The sequence below is a fragment of the Nycticebus coucang genome, chromosome 9 (assembly GCF_027406575.1).
Source record: "Nycticebus coucang isolate mNycCou1 chromosome 9, mNycCou1.pri, whole genome shotgun sequence".
Taxonomy (NCBI): Eukaryota; Metazoa; Chordata; class Mammalia; order Primates; family Lorisidae; genus Nycticebus; species Nycticebus coucang.
In genome coordinates this window covers 36,393,390-36,405,059 of record NC_069788.1, presented here as the reverse complement: position 1 = coordinate 36,405,059, position 11,670 = coordinate 36,393,390, and the positions used below count along the sequence as shown (strand labels likewise).

The 11,670-nt window shown below is 53.3% G+C and overlaps 2 protein-coding genes across 3 annotated transcripts in view; both read left to right on the top strand.

Moving 5' to 3' along the window:
- Window positions 1-284: 284 nt before the first annotated feature.
- SRF (serum response factor) lies at window positions 285-9,726 on the top strand. 2 transcript variants are annotated; one of them, XM_053600996.1, is made up of 7 exons: window positions 285-1,181; window positions 2,879-3,145; window positions 4,723-4,984; window positions 5,531-5,650; window positions 6,896-7,087; window positions 7,421-7,497; window positions 7,683-9,726. In XM_053600996.1, exons 1-7 carry the CDS (start codon window positions 657-659, stop codon window positions 7,776-7,778), a joined length of 1,539 nt encoding a protein of 512 aa, XP_053456971.1. In that variant the 5' UTR covers window positions 285-656; the 3' UTR covers window positions 7,779-9,726. The 2 variants fall into 2 exon arrangements, with proteins under 2 accessions (XP_053456971.1, XP_053456972.1); XM_053600997.1 differs by lacking the exon at window positions 285-1,181 and adding an exon at window positions 1,270-2,768.
- A 954-nt stretch (window positions 9,727-10,680) lies between these two features.
- CUL9 (cullin 9) overlaps window positions 10,681-11,670 on the top strand; it is a 43,260-nt gene continuing 42,270 nt past the window's right edge. The window contains exon 1 of the mRNA XM_053600991.1: window positions 10,681-10,791. The gene's annotated coding sequence lies outside the window, so the exon portion shown is untranslated. The remainder of the gene's footprint in view (window positions 10,792-11,670) is intronic.

The following is an 11,670-nucleotide window of genomic DNA, read 5'->3' as shown; positions in this document are numbered from 1 at the left end:
TAGTCCTCTCCCAGGTTTCCTCTCCGCTAGTGCCTACCAATTCTATCATTCTCGGGTTCAGGGGGCGGAGTCGTGCTTCGCGTCCAGTTTCTTTAAGGGACGTCGGCTCCTCCCCTTTCGGAGTTGCGGTCTGACGCGTGATGACAGCAGCGAGTTCGGTATGTTATGCAAATAAGCGCCCCCCTGAGGGCCAATAGGAGACGGAGATGCCGGAACCGCGGACCAATGGGGCGGGGGTGCTGGGGCTCACCATATAAGGAGCGGCCTCGCCATAAAAGGAAACATTGTATCTCTTTATATGGGGGGAAGGGTCGGGGGATCCCTCCGCCGCCAGCGCGTGGTCCCGGCCCCCTCCACCCGCTGTCTCGGTCGCGGCCAGCAGCCCCTGCCCCCTGAGGGACGCTGACGGCCGCCGGGCGCGCCGCCTTAGCATACGGACAGGGGGCGCTGCGCGCGGCCTGGGGCAACCCGGGCCACAGGGGCAGGAAAGTGAGGGCCCAGGTCGGCCCGGGCGTGCAGGAGCCCGGGTTCGCAGCGGCCGCCGCAGCAGCGACAGCAGCACTAGCAGCAGCAGGAGTGCCAGGTGGAGCCGGGAAGCCGATGGCGGCGGCGGCGGAGGCTCCGATCCCTCGCTGATTGCTTGTCCGTCCTCCTGCATGAGCGCCATGTTACCGAGCCAAGCTGGGGCCGCGGCGGCTCTGGGCCGGGGCTCGGCCCTGGGGAGCAGCCTGAACCGGACCCCGACGGGGCGGCCGGGAGGTGGCGGCGGCGGGACTCGCGGAGCTAACGGGGGCCGGGTCCCCGGGAACGGCGCGGGACTCGGGCCGGGCCGCCTCGAGCGGGAGGCTGCGGCAGCGGCGGCAACCACCCCGGCGCCCACCACCGGGGCCCTCTACAGTGGCAGCGAGGGCGACTCGGAGTCGGGCGAGGAGGAGGAGCTGGGTGCGGAGCGGCGCGGCCTGAAGCGGAGCCTGAGCGAGATGGAGCTCGGCGTGGTGGTCGGTGGGCCCGAGGCGTCGGCGGCGGCCACCGGAGGCTACGGGCCGGTGAGTGGGGCGGTGAGCGGGGCCAAGCCGGGTAAGAAGACCCGGGGCCGCGTGAAGATCAAGATGGAGTTCATCGACAACAAGCTGCGGCGCTACACGACCTTCAGCAAGAGGAAGACCGGCATCATGAAGAAGGTACTGAGCCCGGAGGCTGGCCGGCCACGGGGGACCGGGAGGGGTGGGGAAGCGCAGGGGGAGCCCAGAAGGAAGGCAGAGCCCAGACGGAGGTGAGAGGCGGCAAGTCCGCAGGAGGTGTGTGGGAGGGGATGGCTGTTAGCCCGGGAGGGCCAAAGGGGAGGGGCCGTCAGGGGAATGTGGGGAGAGGGGAGATGCTGCGAACGTCCGGGATCAAGGGGAGACGAGCCGAGGTGGGAGTGACCGGCGCTAGAGAGGAAGAGGGCCCTTGCGGAGTTAAGGAGTAAGGAACGGTAATAGGAACCTGCAAGGGCTGCCGGGGAGGTGTATAATGGGTCTCTAGGGTCAGTAGGTCTGGTGTGTCCTGTTGTTCAGGGGAGGGTGGGGAAAAGCTAGGAGCAGAAAAGAAGGTAAGGACAGAGGTAAGGAGGCTGGAGCTGCATGACAACAATTAGCAAGCATGTGTGAAAGGAAGGTGCGCACCACTGGAGTTGTGCTGGCCAGAAAGACAGGCCAGGGATAGGGACCAGGTAAGGCAGCAGGAGAACTGGTGCTGCCCTGACCAGCAGGGGTCTAGTCCTAGCTGGCCATGTGTTTTCCATTGCATTGCATCCACTGGAAACCCCATGCTCCCAGCGAGACTGGCTGCAGAATAGCCAGTCTTTGGGACAAGTGGGTTTTTCAGACTTAGGGAGAATCTGTGCATGGATGGAGTTTGTGGGGAAGTTGGGGGGATTTTCAGAGGTAATTAGAAATTCCTCTTCTGCTCATCAATTATCCAGTGAAAAGTGGTGAGGAAAGAAGTCATCTTGAGTGTAGAGGATATGGGAAGGGATGGTAGCAGAGGAGTTGGGAAACAAGAAGCTAGAACCTTGAGAACATTGGCTGGTGTTTATATCTGTCCCATAAAGAAACTGGAGCCACTTCTAAGGTGGCTTGTGGAACTTTGTTGGGAATAGAGCATGGCATTTATGGGGCCATGCTTGAAAGTCCCCTTATCGGGTTCGTGGCAGTGTATTTGGTACTAATCTAGCTCCCATCTCTTATCACTCCAGACACTGTTTTATCAGTGTCCCTTGCCACTCCATCATTAGTGGAGAAAGTTGGGGTGGGGGAGGTTTATGAAGGAAAACCATCTTCTTTCTTTCCTTCCTTCCTTCTCCTCCCCAAGACAAAGAAAAAAGGGTACTACAGTATTATAGGGCAGAAGTTAGGCTATGGCAATAAGTTAGAGCCTGTGGAGTTTCTGGGAAGAAATATAGGACAGTTTGTAGCTTAAGTGGATCCTTATCACTAATGTCTTGTTGTGAATTCCAGTGTAATAGGGATCCATCCTGTTCCCTGTGACAGTGAAGAGGGGCTGAGATTCCATAGAGCTCTGGGCATCAAGCTGTGTTGGGGAGCAGCTAGCTGGATCCTCCACATCCTCTGAAGTTATATGTTCCATCACTGGGGGGCTGTAACTGTTTGCTTGGAATATTTGCAGGTCAGTGGGGCCCCTCCTCAAAGGAGGAGAATGGATAGTTTTGCTGCTTCCAGATGCACTGATAAGACCCCATACCCCCACCTGAGTCACTATAGATGAAGGTCATTATGGGACTGGGGGCTTTAGATCACTGTAATTCTTTTCTTTCATGCTTCCCAAGAAAGAGATAAAATGTTTTGCTGACCTGCCCATCTTCCTCTCCACTCTCCAGGCCTATGAGCTGTCCACGCTGACAGGGACACAGGTGCTGTTACTGGTGGCCAGTGAGACAGGCCATGTGTATACCTTTGCCACACGCAAACTTCAGCCCATGATCACCAGTGAGACCGGCAAGGCACTGATTCAGACCTGCCTCAACTCGCCAGACTCTCCACCCCGCTCAGACCCCACCACAGACCAGAGAATGAGTGCCACCGGCTTTGAAGAGACAGATCTCACCTACCAGGTGTCGGAGTCTGACAGCAGTGGGGAGACCAAGGTGTGTTTGGGTTGTCTATGTGAGAGGAGGAGGGGGAAGGGGGTCCCTCTCCTTCACCCAGGACAGGTGGATAGATGCCCACTGATGTGGAGTGGAGCCAGGTTAGTGCCCCTCATCCTAGGGGACAGGTGTCCATCCTCGCTTTCCTGACAGGAGGCTGGCTCCTTAGATAAGCGGGCGGCCTCCGTGCCCATATAAGGCCGGCTCGGGCTCCACACCGGCTTCCCGCCCGCAGCCCGCCTGCCTGGCAGGGCCTTTGCATTCCTCCCGCCAGCTGTCTCTCCACTAGGGGCGGGGGCGTAGCTTAGCTCTGCCCTCCCTGAGGGCCTGCTGGGTCGCCAGGGAGTAGGAAGGGAGCGCTCGGAGATCCAGAGTCCTGGGAACTCAGCACTGTTGTGGGCAGGCAGGCTGGTTGACTGGGCTGGGAACTACCTCACTAGCCAACTGCCTACCCTTCAGGATGTTAGGAGCCTGGGCAGTTAGGGCGTGCATTTGCCTGCTGCTAGGGATGCCGACCCTAGTTACGCCTCCCCCTTCCTTTTCCCGGTTAGGAGAGGGGGCGGGGCTTCCTTGCTGGGGGGTGGTGAGCTCTATCTTCCGGGTGCTCAACTAACTGGCCAATGGGAGGAAGCGGCACTGTTTGCCTTAGCAACGCCTTCGCCAATCAGGGGTCTCGAGGCCAGCTGCTTAGCAAACGTCCTGCGCTGACCCATCCACTGCTTTTGAGCCCCCTAGTTGACTCATTTCGCCTCTCGCCTTGGTGCCTTGGTTCTCAGCTTCTTCCTTCCCCTTTTTAGAACAAGGCTTCCTGTGGGGAGAGTCAGTGCTATAGGCTACCCTCTTTCAGTGACGTAACACCTGTAATCATTTTCAAATCCTTGTAACAATGGAGTTTACTTATTCTCAGGACATTTTGCTGGATAAGTTCCTTTGGTAATTTAAATCTTGAGCATTTGGCATAAAGGGCTTCATTGCCAAACCCTCAAGATCTCTCTCAGACCCCAAGTTCCCTGAAAACTTCTCAGTCCCTATTTCAGAAACCTGACAAATAAGAGCTGGAAGAACTTTCAAAGAAAATGCAGCAGTCTCATTGCTTTCTGTTTATAGAAAGGGAGAACTGAGGCTAAAAAAAGAAAGTAATTATCTCAGGGTCTTATGGATTGTTATTGCCTGAGCTGGGACCAGACCCAGCCAACATGATAACCACAGTCCAATGGGGCAGAGAATTCATGGATTTATGATGATGATCATCATCATAAGAGTAGCAAATATTTATTTTGGTCTTTTCATGTGTCAGGTACTGTTCTTTAAGTCCTTTATGTATGTTAACCTATTTAATCTTTACAACAACCTATGGCAGTAGGTATTATCCTCCTTTTACAAATAGGAAACTATAACTCAAATGCTCAATATCTTGCCCAAAGGGGTCAGGCAGCAGGTAAATGGTGGAATTGAGATTTCTAACTGCTCACTGCTTTCAAAAGCTCACTGCATTTTTTGGTTTGGGCTCTCAACCTACACAAAGCATCTGCAGGGGCAGGGTAGAAGCTCACAGTTTATCTTTACTCTGGGTGCAGGACACACTGAAGCCGGCGTTCACAGTCACCAACCTGCCAGGTACCACCTCTACCATCCAAACAGCACCTAGCACCTCTACCACCATGCAAGTCAGCAGCGGTCCCTCTTTCCCCATCACCAACTACCTGGCACCAGTATCTGCTAGTGTCAGCCCCAGCGCTGTCAGCAGTGCCAACGGGACTGTGCTGAAGAGTACAGGCAGTGGCCCTGTCTCCTCTGGGGGCCTTATGCAGCTGCCTACCAGCTTCACCCTCATGCCTGGTGAGTTATAAGGGGCATGGACAGATTGATCCTCCCTGGGGCAAACTGAGCAACCCAAAATTGGGTTTAGAACTAGCACCAGGAGAACCTCTTTCCCTGCTTAGGAGAGTGAATAGGGGCCAGAGCCTGAAAGAAGCCTGTCCTATAGGATTGGCAGGTATGCCCCTGCCCACTGAGACCCCTGATATCCTTGTAAGTTTCAACTATATCCTCTAGTCTTGTCTAGCTAGCCTATCCCTATTGCCACAGGGGCAGAAGACATTACCTATCTTGACTGAAGGGCAGATCGTGTCCTTGGTGGGTCATTGCCAGCTCCTGGGTCAATTGAAGAAAGCAGAGGCAAGGCCTAGAATCAGAGGAAGAGGGAAAGGCAAGAGCTCCTGGAGAGGAGATTCGGGGCATGAATGGCCGCTTTGGCTCCCAGGAAAGATGGTGATGGGAGTTGGGAACCAGTGTGCCAACCAATGGGACTGAGGTGTTTATGGGTTCTTGGTGGAGGTGGCAATTGGGCGGGAAAGAGCATAAGTAAGATTCTGTGTCTTATAGGTGGGGCAGTGGCCCAGCAAGTCCCAGTGCAGGCCATTCAGGTACACCAGGCCCCACAGCAAGCGTCTCCCTCTCGTGACAGCAGCACAGACCTCACGCAGACATCCTCCAGCGGGACAGGTATATAGCTCATGGCCCTGTCACCCTCCCTGCCTATTTTCTTCCATGAGGCCTAGCAGTAGGTACCTAGCAATAACCCTCCTGTAACTAAGGTCAGAGAATTTCTTGAAGTAGAAACTGAGGCTATTGGCCTGATTTATGGGAAAGTCAGGTGAGGATGGCTGGTTTTGAATCCTGCCCTGAGGTGGGGCTGTGGATTCCAGGAGGAAATTAGGGACCATTGAAGTTACCTCTCATTCAGACGAGAGGCCTAAGGCCTAGAAAGAATGTTACTTGTCCAAAGATACAACATTTGCTTAATTACCAGAAAGTACTTATAGAGAAGCTGTCTCCTTGTGGGAAGGTATTGTCGGCTGAAATTCCCCTCAGATATCTCTATACTTTCAAAATAAAGATAAGATACTCTCAAAATAAAGTTACTTTTAAGTTCTTGTTATTTACAACCTTGTTACTCAAAGTGTGATGTAATGGTCTAAGACACCAGCATTACTTGGGAGATTTTTGGAAATGCAGAACCTAAAGCCTTACCCCAAACCTACTGAGTCAGACTCTGCATTTTAACAAGATTATCAGGTGACTATGTTCGCTTGAGCAATTGAGAAGTTCTTGTTTAAAAGATGGATTTGTTAACTGTGCATTGAGGAAAAGAGAGGAGGAATGAGAATAAATAAAAAATTAGATGACAGAGCTCCCTGGGTGGTGCCTGTGGCTCAAGGAGTAGGGCGCCAGCCCCATAAACCTTGGGTGGCGGGTTCAAACCCGACCCTGGCCAAAACTGCAAAAAAACAAATTTGGATTTTGGGCGGCGCCTGTGGCTCAAAGGAGTGGGGTGCCAGCCCCATATGCCGGAGGTGGCGGGTTCAAATCCAGCCCCAGCCAAAAACCGCAAAAAAAAAAAAAAAATTAGATGATAGAGTTCCCTAAGAGGAGGGTATCTGAGTTTTCTGAGAGGAGGTCAGTCATTATAATCTTTATTTTTCCCGAGGTTAGGGTCTTAGAACAGAGAATTCAGCAGATAGACAATTTAATAGTGTGATGCAATAAAATACAATTAAAGGTTGATGCTGTTGTGTTCAAGAAAAAAGTAAGCTTTTCTTAGTTTATGACAGGAAGCAGAGGAACAGTCTTATCTAGCTTTTGACTTGGGAAATGGCAAAAGAACTCTGAAGGCCTGGAATTCCTTGGGGTGGATCAGAGGTATCACTAGGGACCAGTGCCAAACTGAAATGCATCTGTGTTTGCCAGTGACGCTGCCCGCCACCATCATGACATCATCCGTGCCCACGACTGTAGGCGGCCACATGATGTACCCTAGCCCCCATGCGGTGATGTATGCCCCCACCTCAGGCCTGGCTGATGGCAGCCTCACCGTGTTGAATGCCTTCTCTCAGGCACCATCTACCATGCAGGTGTCCCACAGTCAGGTCCAGGAACAAGGTGAGTAGAAGGTCAGGGTTGAGGAAAGGAGCACCATTTTCTTCTTTGCATGCCACACACACTCATTCCTATACACATTCCTATACAAATACACACATAGACCTGGATGCTCACACACACCTGAACACTCTTGTTTGTCCATTTGGATACACACGCACACTTGGATACTTAATACCTCACATGTATCTTCAGATACATTGGCACACTCACCCTTGAGCACTTAATGTCAGAGAGGCTTACCCAGTCACTTGTCCATATATCACCACTCCTCTAATATCTGAAAATTTCTCTTGAGCAAGAGATTTGAGTATCTCCCGTGGTTTTCCAATGCAGCTGGCGTCCCCCAGGTGTTCCTGACAGCACCGTCTGGGACAGTGCAAATCCCTGTTTCTGCAGTTCAGCTTCACCAGGTAGGTGTGAGGGCAGCTCTCACCCTATCCCAGATAGCTAGCTACTTCTTTATCTTGACCTTGGGGAACCTCCTTACCAACAGCCCAGAGGCCCATCTGTTTTTCTGGTGGAGGGGGGTGGAGGGGCCAGTCTAAGCCGGCTGGTCTGACTCCTTCCCCCTCCTCACACCCCTCCTTCCCTCCAGATGGCTGTGATAGGGCAGCAGGCCGGGAGCAGCAGCAACCTCACCGAGCTACAGGTGGTGAACCTGGATGCCACCCACAGCACCAAGAGTGAATGATCCGCCCGCCTCCCTTGACAGATGGCCCAAGGGACGGCACCACTTATTTATTGTTGCCTTTTCACGTTTTCTTTACACACATGTTGATGGGGCCGCAGGAGGGAGGCGGGAGGAGGAGCGGGCAGCCACAGGACTGAGCCCTCTCACTCCAGCCAAAGAAATGGGCCTGCCTGCCCTCCACCCATCCTCCTTCCTCCTCCCCTCTTTCTAGCTCCACCTCCCATTTCAGTTGATGGTGGGGCTGTCCTCCCTCCTCAGACTCCCCTTGCCAGCTTGGCTCAATGTTTGCCATAAGTATTAGCTTACATAGTGGGACCGTGCCCCACCTCCCACACACAGGCCTTCTGTGGGGCTGGGCACTGTGTCCTCCCCTGAAGAAGCAGTTGGGGCCCTCTCCCCTGCCTCCTTGCTGACCCCACATCAGTCCTGTGTCTGCCACAGGCTGGGTCAAAAGAGCACTGCCCTTGTCCCTCAGGGAGCCAGCTGAGGAGATGGGGGCTTTTCCCTCACGCCGCCACCCTCTGCCCCTTCAGCTCCTGAGTAGTTGGGCCTGTGCACTGGGCAGGTTCCTGGGACCACCTGCCCTGCCTTGCCATTCCCCTTGGACCTCCAGGGGCTCCTGGGTTGGAGGGAACCACCAGTGTTCCCTTCTTCCCTTTGTCTTCCCCCCTCCTCCCAGCTGCTTTACTTAAAGTTGATTTTGAACTTTTTATTTGAGGAGACGAAGTGAAAACAAATCTATAAATATATATTTTTAAAATATTTAACTTTTTTTTATGGCGTTTTTCTCGTCCCCCTCTCTGCCCAAACTCCCCTTCCCTGGGGAGCCCTTCGGCTCCCCAGAACTGGCTGGGCCCCTGGGGACAGAGCCACCCCATGAGCTTGGGGTCCACCAGTGTGGGGGGGTGAGATTCTGGGATTGCCCGGTCCTGGGTTGTTTCCAGGAGAAAGCCGGGGGAGGGGCCCTCAGGCCATACCCCAACAGGGGTGGGAGGGTGACCCACAGCTCTGGGCCTCTTTTTGCCCTTTAGGGCTGTTGTTAGGGAGAGGGAAGAGGGAAACCAAATATGGGGGTGGGGGTGGGAGGGTATCAGGTAGAGGCAAGTGACTTCATTTGTGCCACACATATGGGCATTGCAGCCTTGTGCTCCCCCAGGCCTGCAGCTGCCTGGGGCCCAAGTTGCAGTGAGCAAGGTGGGGTCTGGGAGGGAATGAAAGGCAGAAACGGGGGTCAGAATAAGTGGGAGCAGCTCTTGGGCTGAGTGCAGTGATAGGGGAGCCAGAAATGGGCAGCTCTCCCAGGGAGTGAGCAGCTACTGTAACTTTTTTAAATTAAGACAAAAAGCCTTGAAGAAAATGACTTTATTTTTCTAAGTGTAACCTCAGTATTTATGTAATTTGTATAGGGGCCATGCCCCACCCCCTTTTCCCCCTTTGGGGTAGACTTGAGGGTGGGCCAGCATAGGGGAAAGGGTCTTTTACCCTTGTCAGAGCATACCTTCACCACCTATATCCAGAATGGGAACCTTTTCAGAAATATGCTAGTGGGGGGGGTGTTAACCCCTATCACTGCCTTCAGTAGGAACAAGCCTGCTTCTGTGATTAGGTGAAGGGGTAGGGGAAGATTTTACGCACAGCCTAGTCATCAAGGGGATGATTTGCAGATAGGTTTTGAGAACTCCCTAACCTTTAACCCTCATTGCTGTCTTACCCCAGTTTGGGGTGCCAAGATGGAAGTCACCTTTCTGGGCTTTCTCCTGGAGATACCTGGGGCTGATGGGTGACTTTCAAGACTGAGGCATGGCAGAGGCCAGAGAGGGGGGGAGCTTGGGACTCAGGTCTGTAACTGCCCAGCCCCTTTTCTCTGCTCTTGTTTCACTCCACCACCATTCACTCCCCACTCCCCTACCCATGGGAGGAGACCTTGATGAATTCCTCCTCTCCTTCCCACAAAAAACAGACCCAGTGAGTGAATCAGGCAAAGTACTTATAATGTGTGTTGTGTGAGCATGGCCTTGGGAGAACATGCCTGTGTCAGGAATGAGGTGACCTTTACATGTGCAGTAACCCTTGGTGTTTTCCTTCCTCGGTGGCTCTGGGGTGTGTGTGTGTGTGTGTGTGTGTGTGTGTGCACGCGTGTGCTCACGCACCTGAGTGAATGTGTGCGTGTGAATGTGGGATGTGTATGTCAATGGTTTCTACTTCCCCTGGGATGTTGACCCAGGAATAGTGGACATGGTCACAGTCCTATGTACAGAGCTTTCTTTTGTATTAAAAAAATACTCTTTCAATAAATGTATCATTTTTGTGCACAGACTGTGGGATCTTTGGCTTTATTTTTTTTCATAGGGAATGGGGAGGTATGAACATGAAGCAAACCTTAAAGAGTTCCTGCTCTGAGCAAGGGCAGCTTGATGGTAACGGAAATGCTAATGGGAGGTTTTGGGCAATTGAACGCTACATGATTTAATGTAAAGAACACTTTGCAGGGCTGAAGACTTTCTCCCTGTGCGTGGCTTTGCTAGCTCCTTAGTCCAACATAGAGTAGAGCGAATTTAACCAATGGGAAAAGTGATACAGCTAAGGCAAAGCCTTGCTGAGGGGTTTGGGAAACTTATGGACAAGTGACCTACTGAAAAATCAAAGGACAGCCCTAAGGCGGGAGTGTGAGTTACTATGTTTCGAAGTGGGAGAGGATTAGGAAGGCCAACTCGGCAGACAGCAGGGGCTGCTTCTCAGTTGATGGACAGGGTTTCCTGCTCCTGAAGAGAGCCGAGCGCTGCCCCACCTGCAGCGCGGCCCCACACAGCCGCCCGCGGGTACAGCACGCATGCTCCACGCACGCACTGTTCCGCCACGCTCGGTGTGGGCCGCGGTGGGACCCGTAGATGCCCGGCGGTGCGTGCGCCCGCCGTGTGACCCGGAAGGGAGGAAGGCAGCTGCTGAAGAGGTGGAGCCAGGACGGCGGGACCGGCCGCTGGCTCCCAGCAAGGGCCGAGCTGGGCTGTAGGAGGTGAGAGGAGAGTCCCGCGCCGACTCCGTCCCCCTACGTCCCGTCTCCTCTCCGGTTCTTTAGCGATTCTTCGTGGGGCTGACGCAGGGAACCAGGCCTTGGTGTCTGAAGAGTCGCTCGATCCTGTCAGCGTTCTCTACACCGCCTCACCCCGCCCCCAAACTCCTTCCCAGTGCTGTACCGCCTCACTGGTCTGCATGCTTGGGTCTTACCTTGCTACCCGCCTGCTGGTCTCATGCCTGTGTCCAGACCTCACCCCACACCTCACTTGCTCCTGTTCTAGGCCCGCCTTATGCGCGTCCCTCCTCCTCCCCAGGCCTGATTGTTTTGCTTTGCCATGTGCTAATCGCACGCCCGTTGCCACATCGCTGGTTACCTTGCCTAGCTCCCAGGTAGACCCCTACCCCCATCGAGGTCCACATCCTTTCCCCGCCCCACACCCTTCTTTTCTTCTATTCTCATCTTCCATCCCAGACTTCTGTCCTGACCACCATTTCTTCATTTAGGTTTACCATCCGTTCTTATTCTCTCTATTTCTGTTGCCGCTACACTGCAATATCATAGGTCAAAGATATGCAATATCATAACATGCATATCTTTCCTGATTATCCCACTCTCATTTATAATCTGACTTAATAACGTTTCGTTTATTTGATGCCTCCCCTACCTTCTTCATCCAAGAGTAGTCAGGTTATGTTTACAGAGCACTCCGTGCTAGATGCTGTTCTATGTGCTTTACATACATGATCTTAAGTTTTACAACAGGTATGAACATTATTACTATCTTGCAGGGGAGGAAACATGCTCAGAGGTTAAATAACTACATGGATAGTAAAGAAAGGGCCAGAATTCAGAGTCACTTGTCTGACTCTGAAGTCT

Excerpts from the sequence above, each read along its gene's own strand:
- SRF (XM_053600996.1), top strand. The coding sequence starts at position 657 with ATGAGCGCCATGTTACCGAGCCAAGCTGGGGCCGCGGCGGCTCTGGGC. Across the intron at positions 1,182-2,878 it reads AGACCGGCATCATGAAGAAG|GCCTATGAGCTGTCCACGCT; the intron begins GTACTGAGCCCG and ends TCCACTCTCCAG. Across the intron at positions 7,498-7,682 it reads CTGCAGTTCAGCTTCACCAG|ATGGCTGTGATAGGGCAGCA; the intron begins GTAGGTGTGAGG and ends CCTTCCCTCCAG.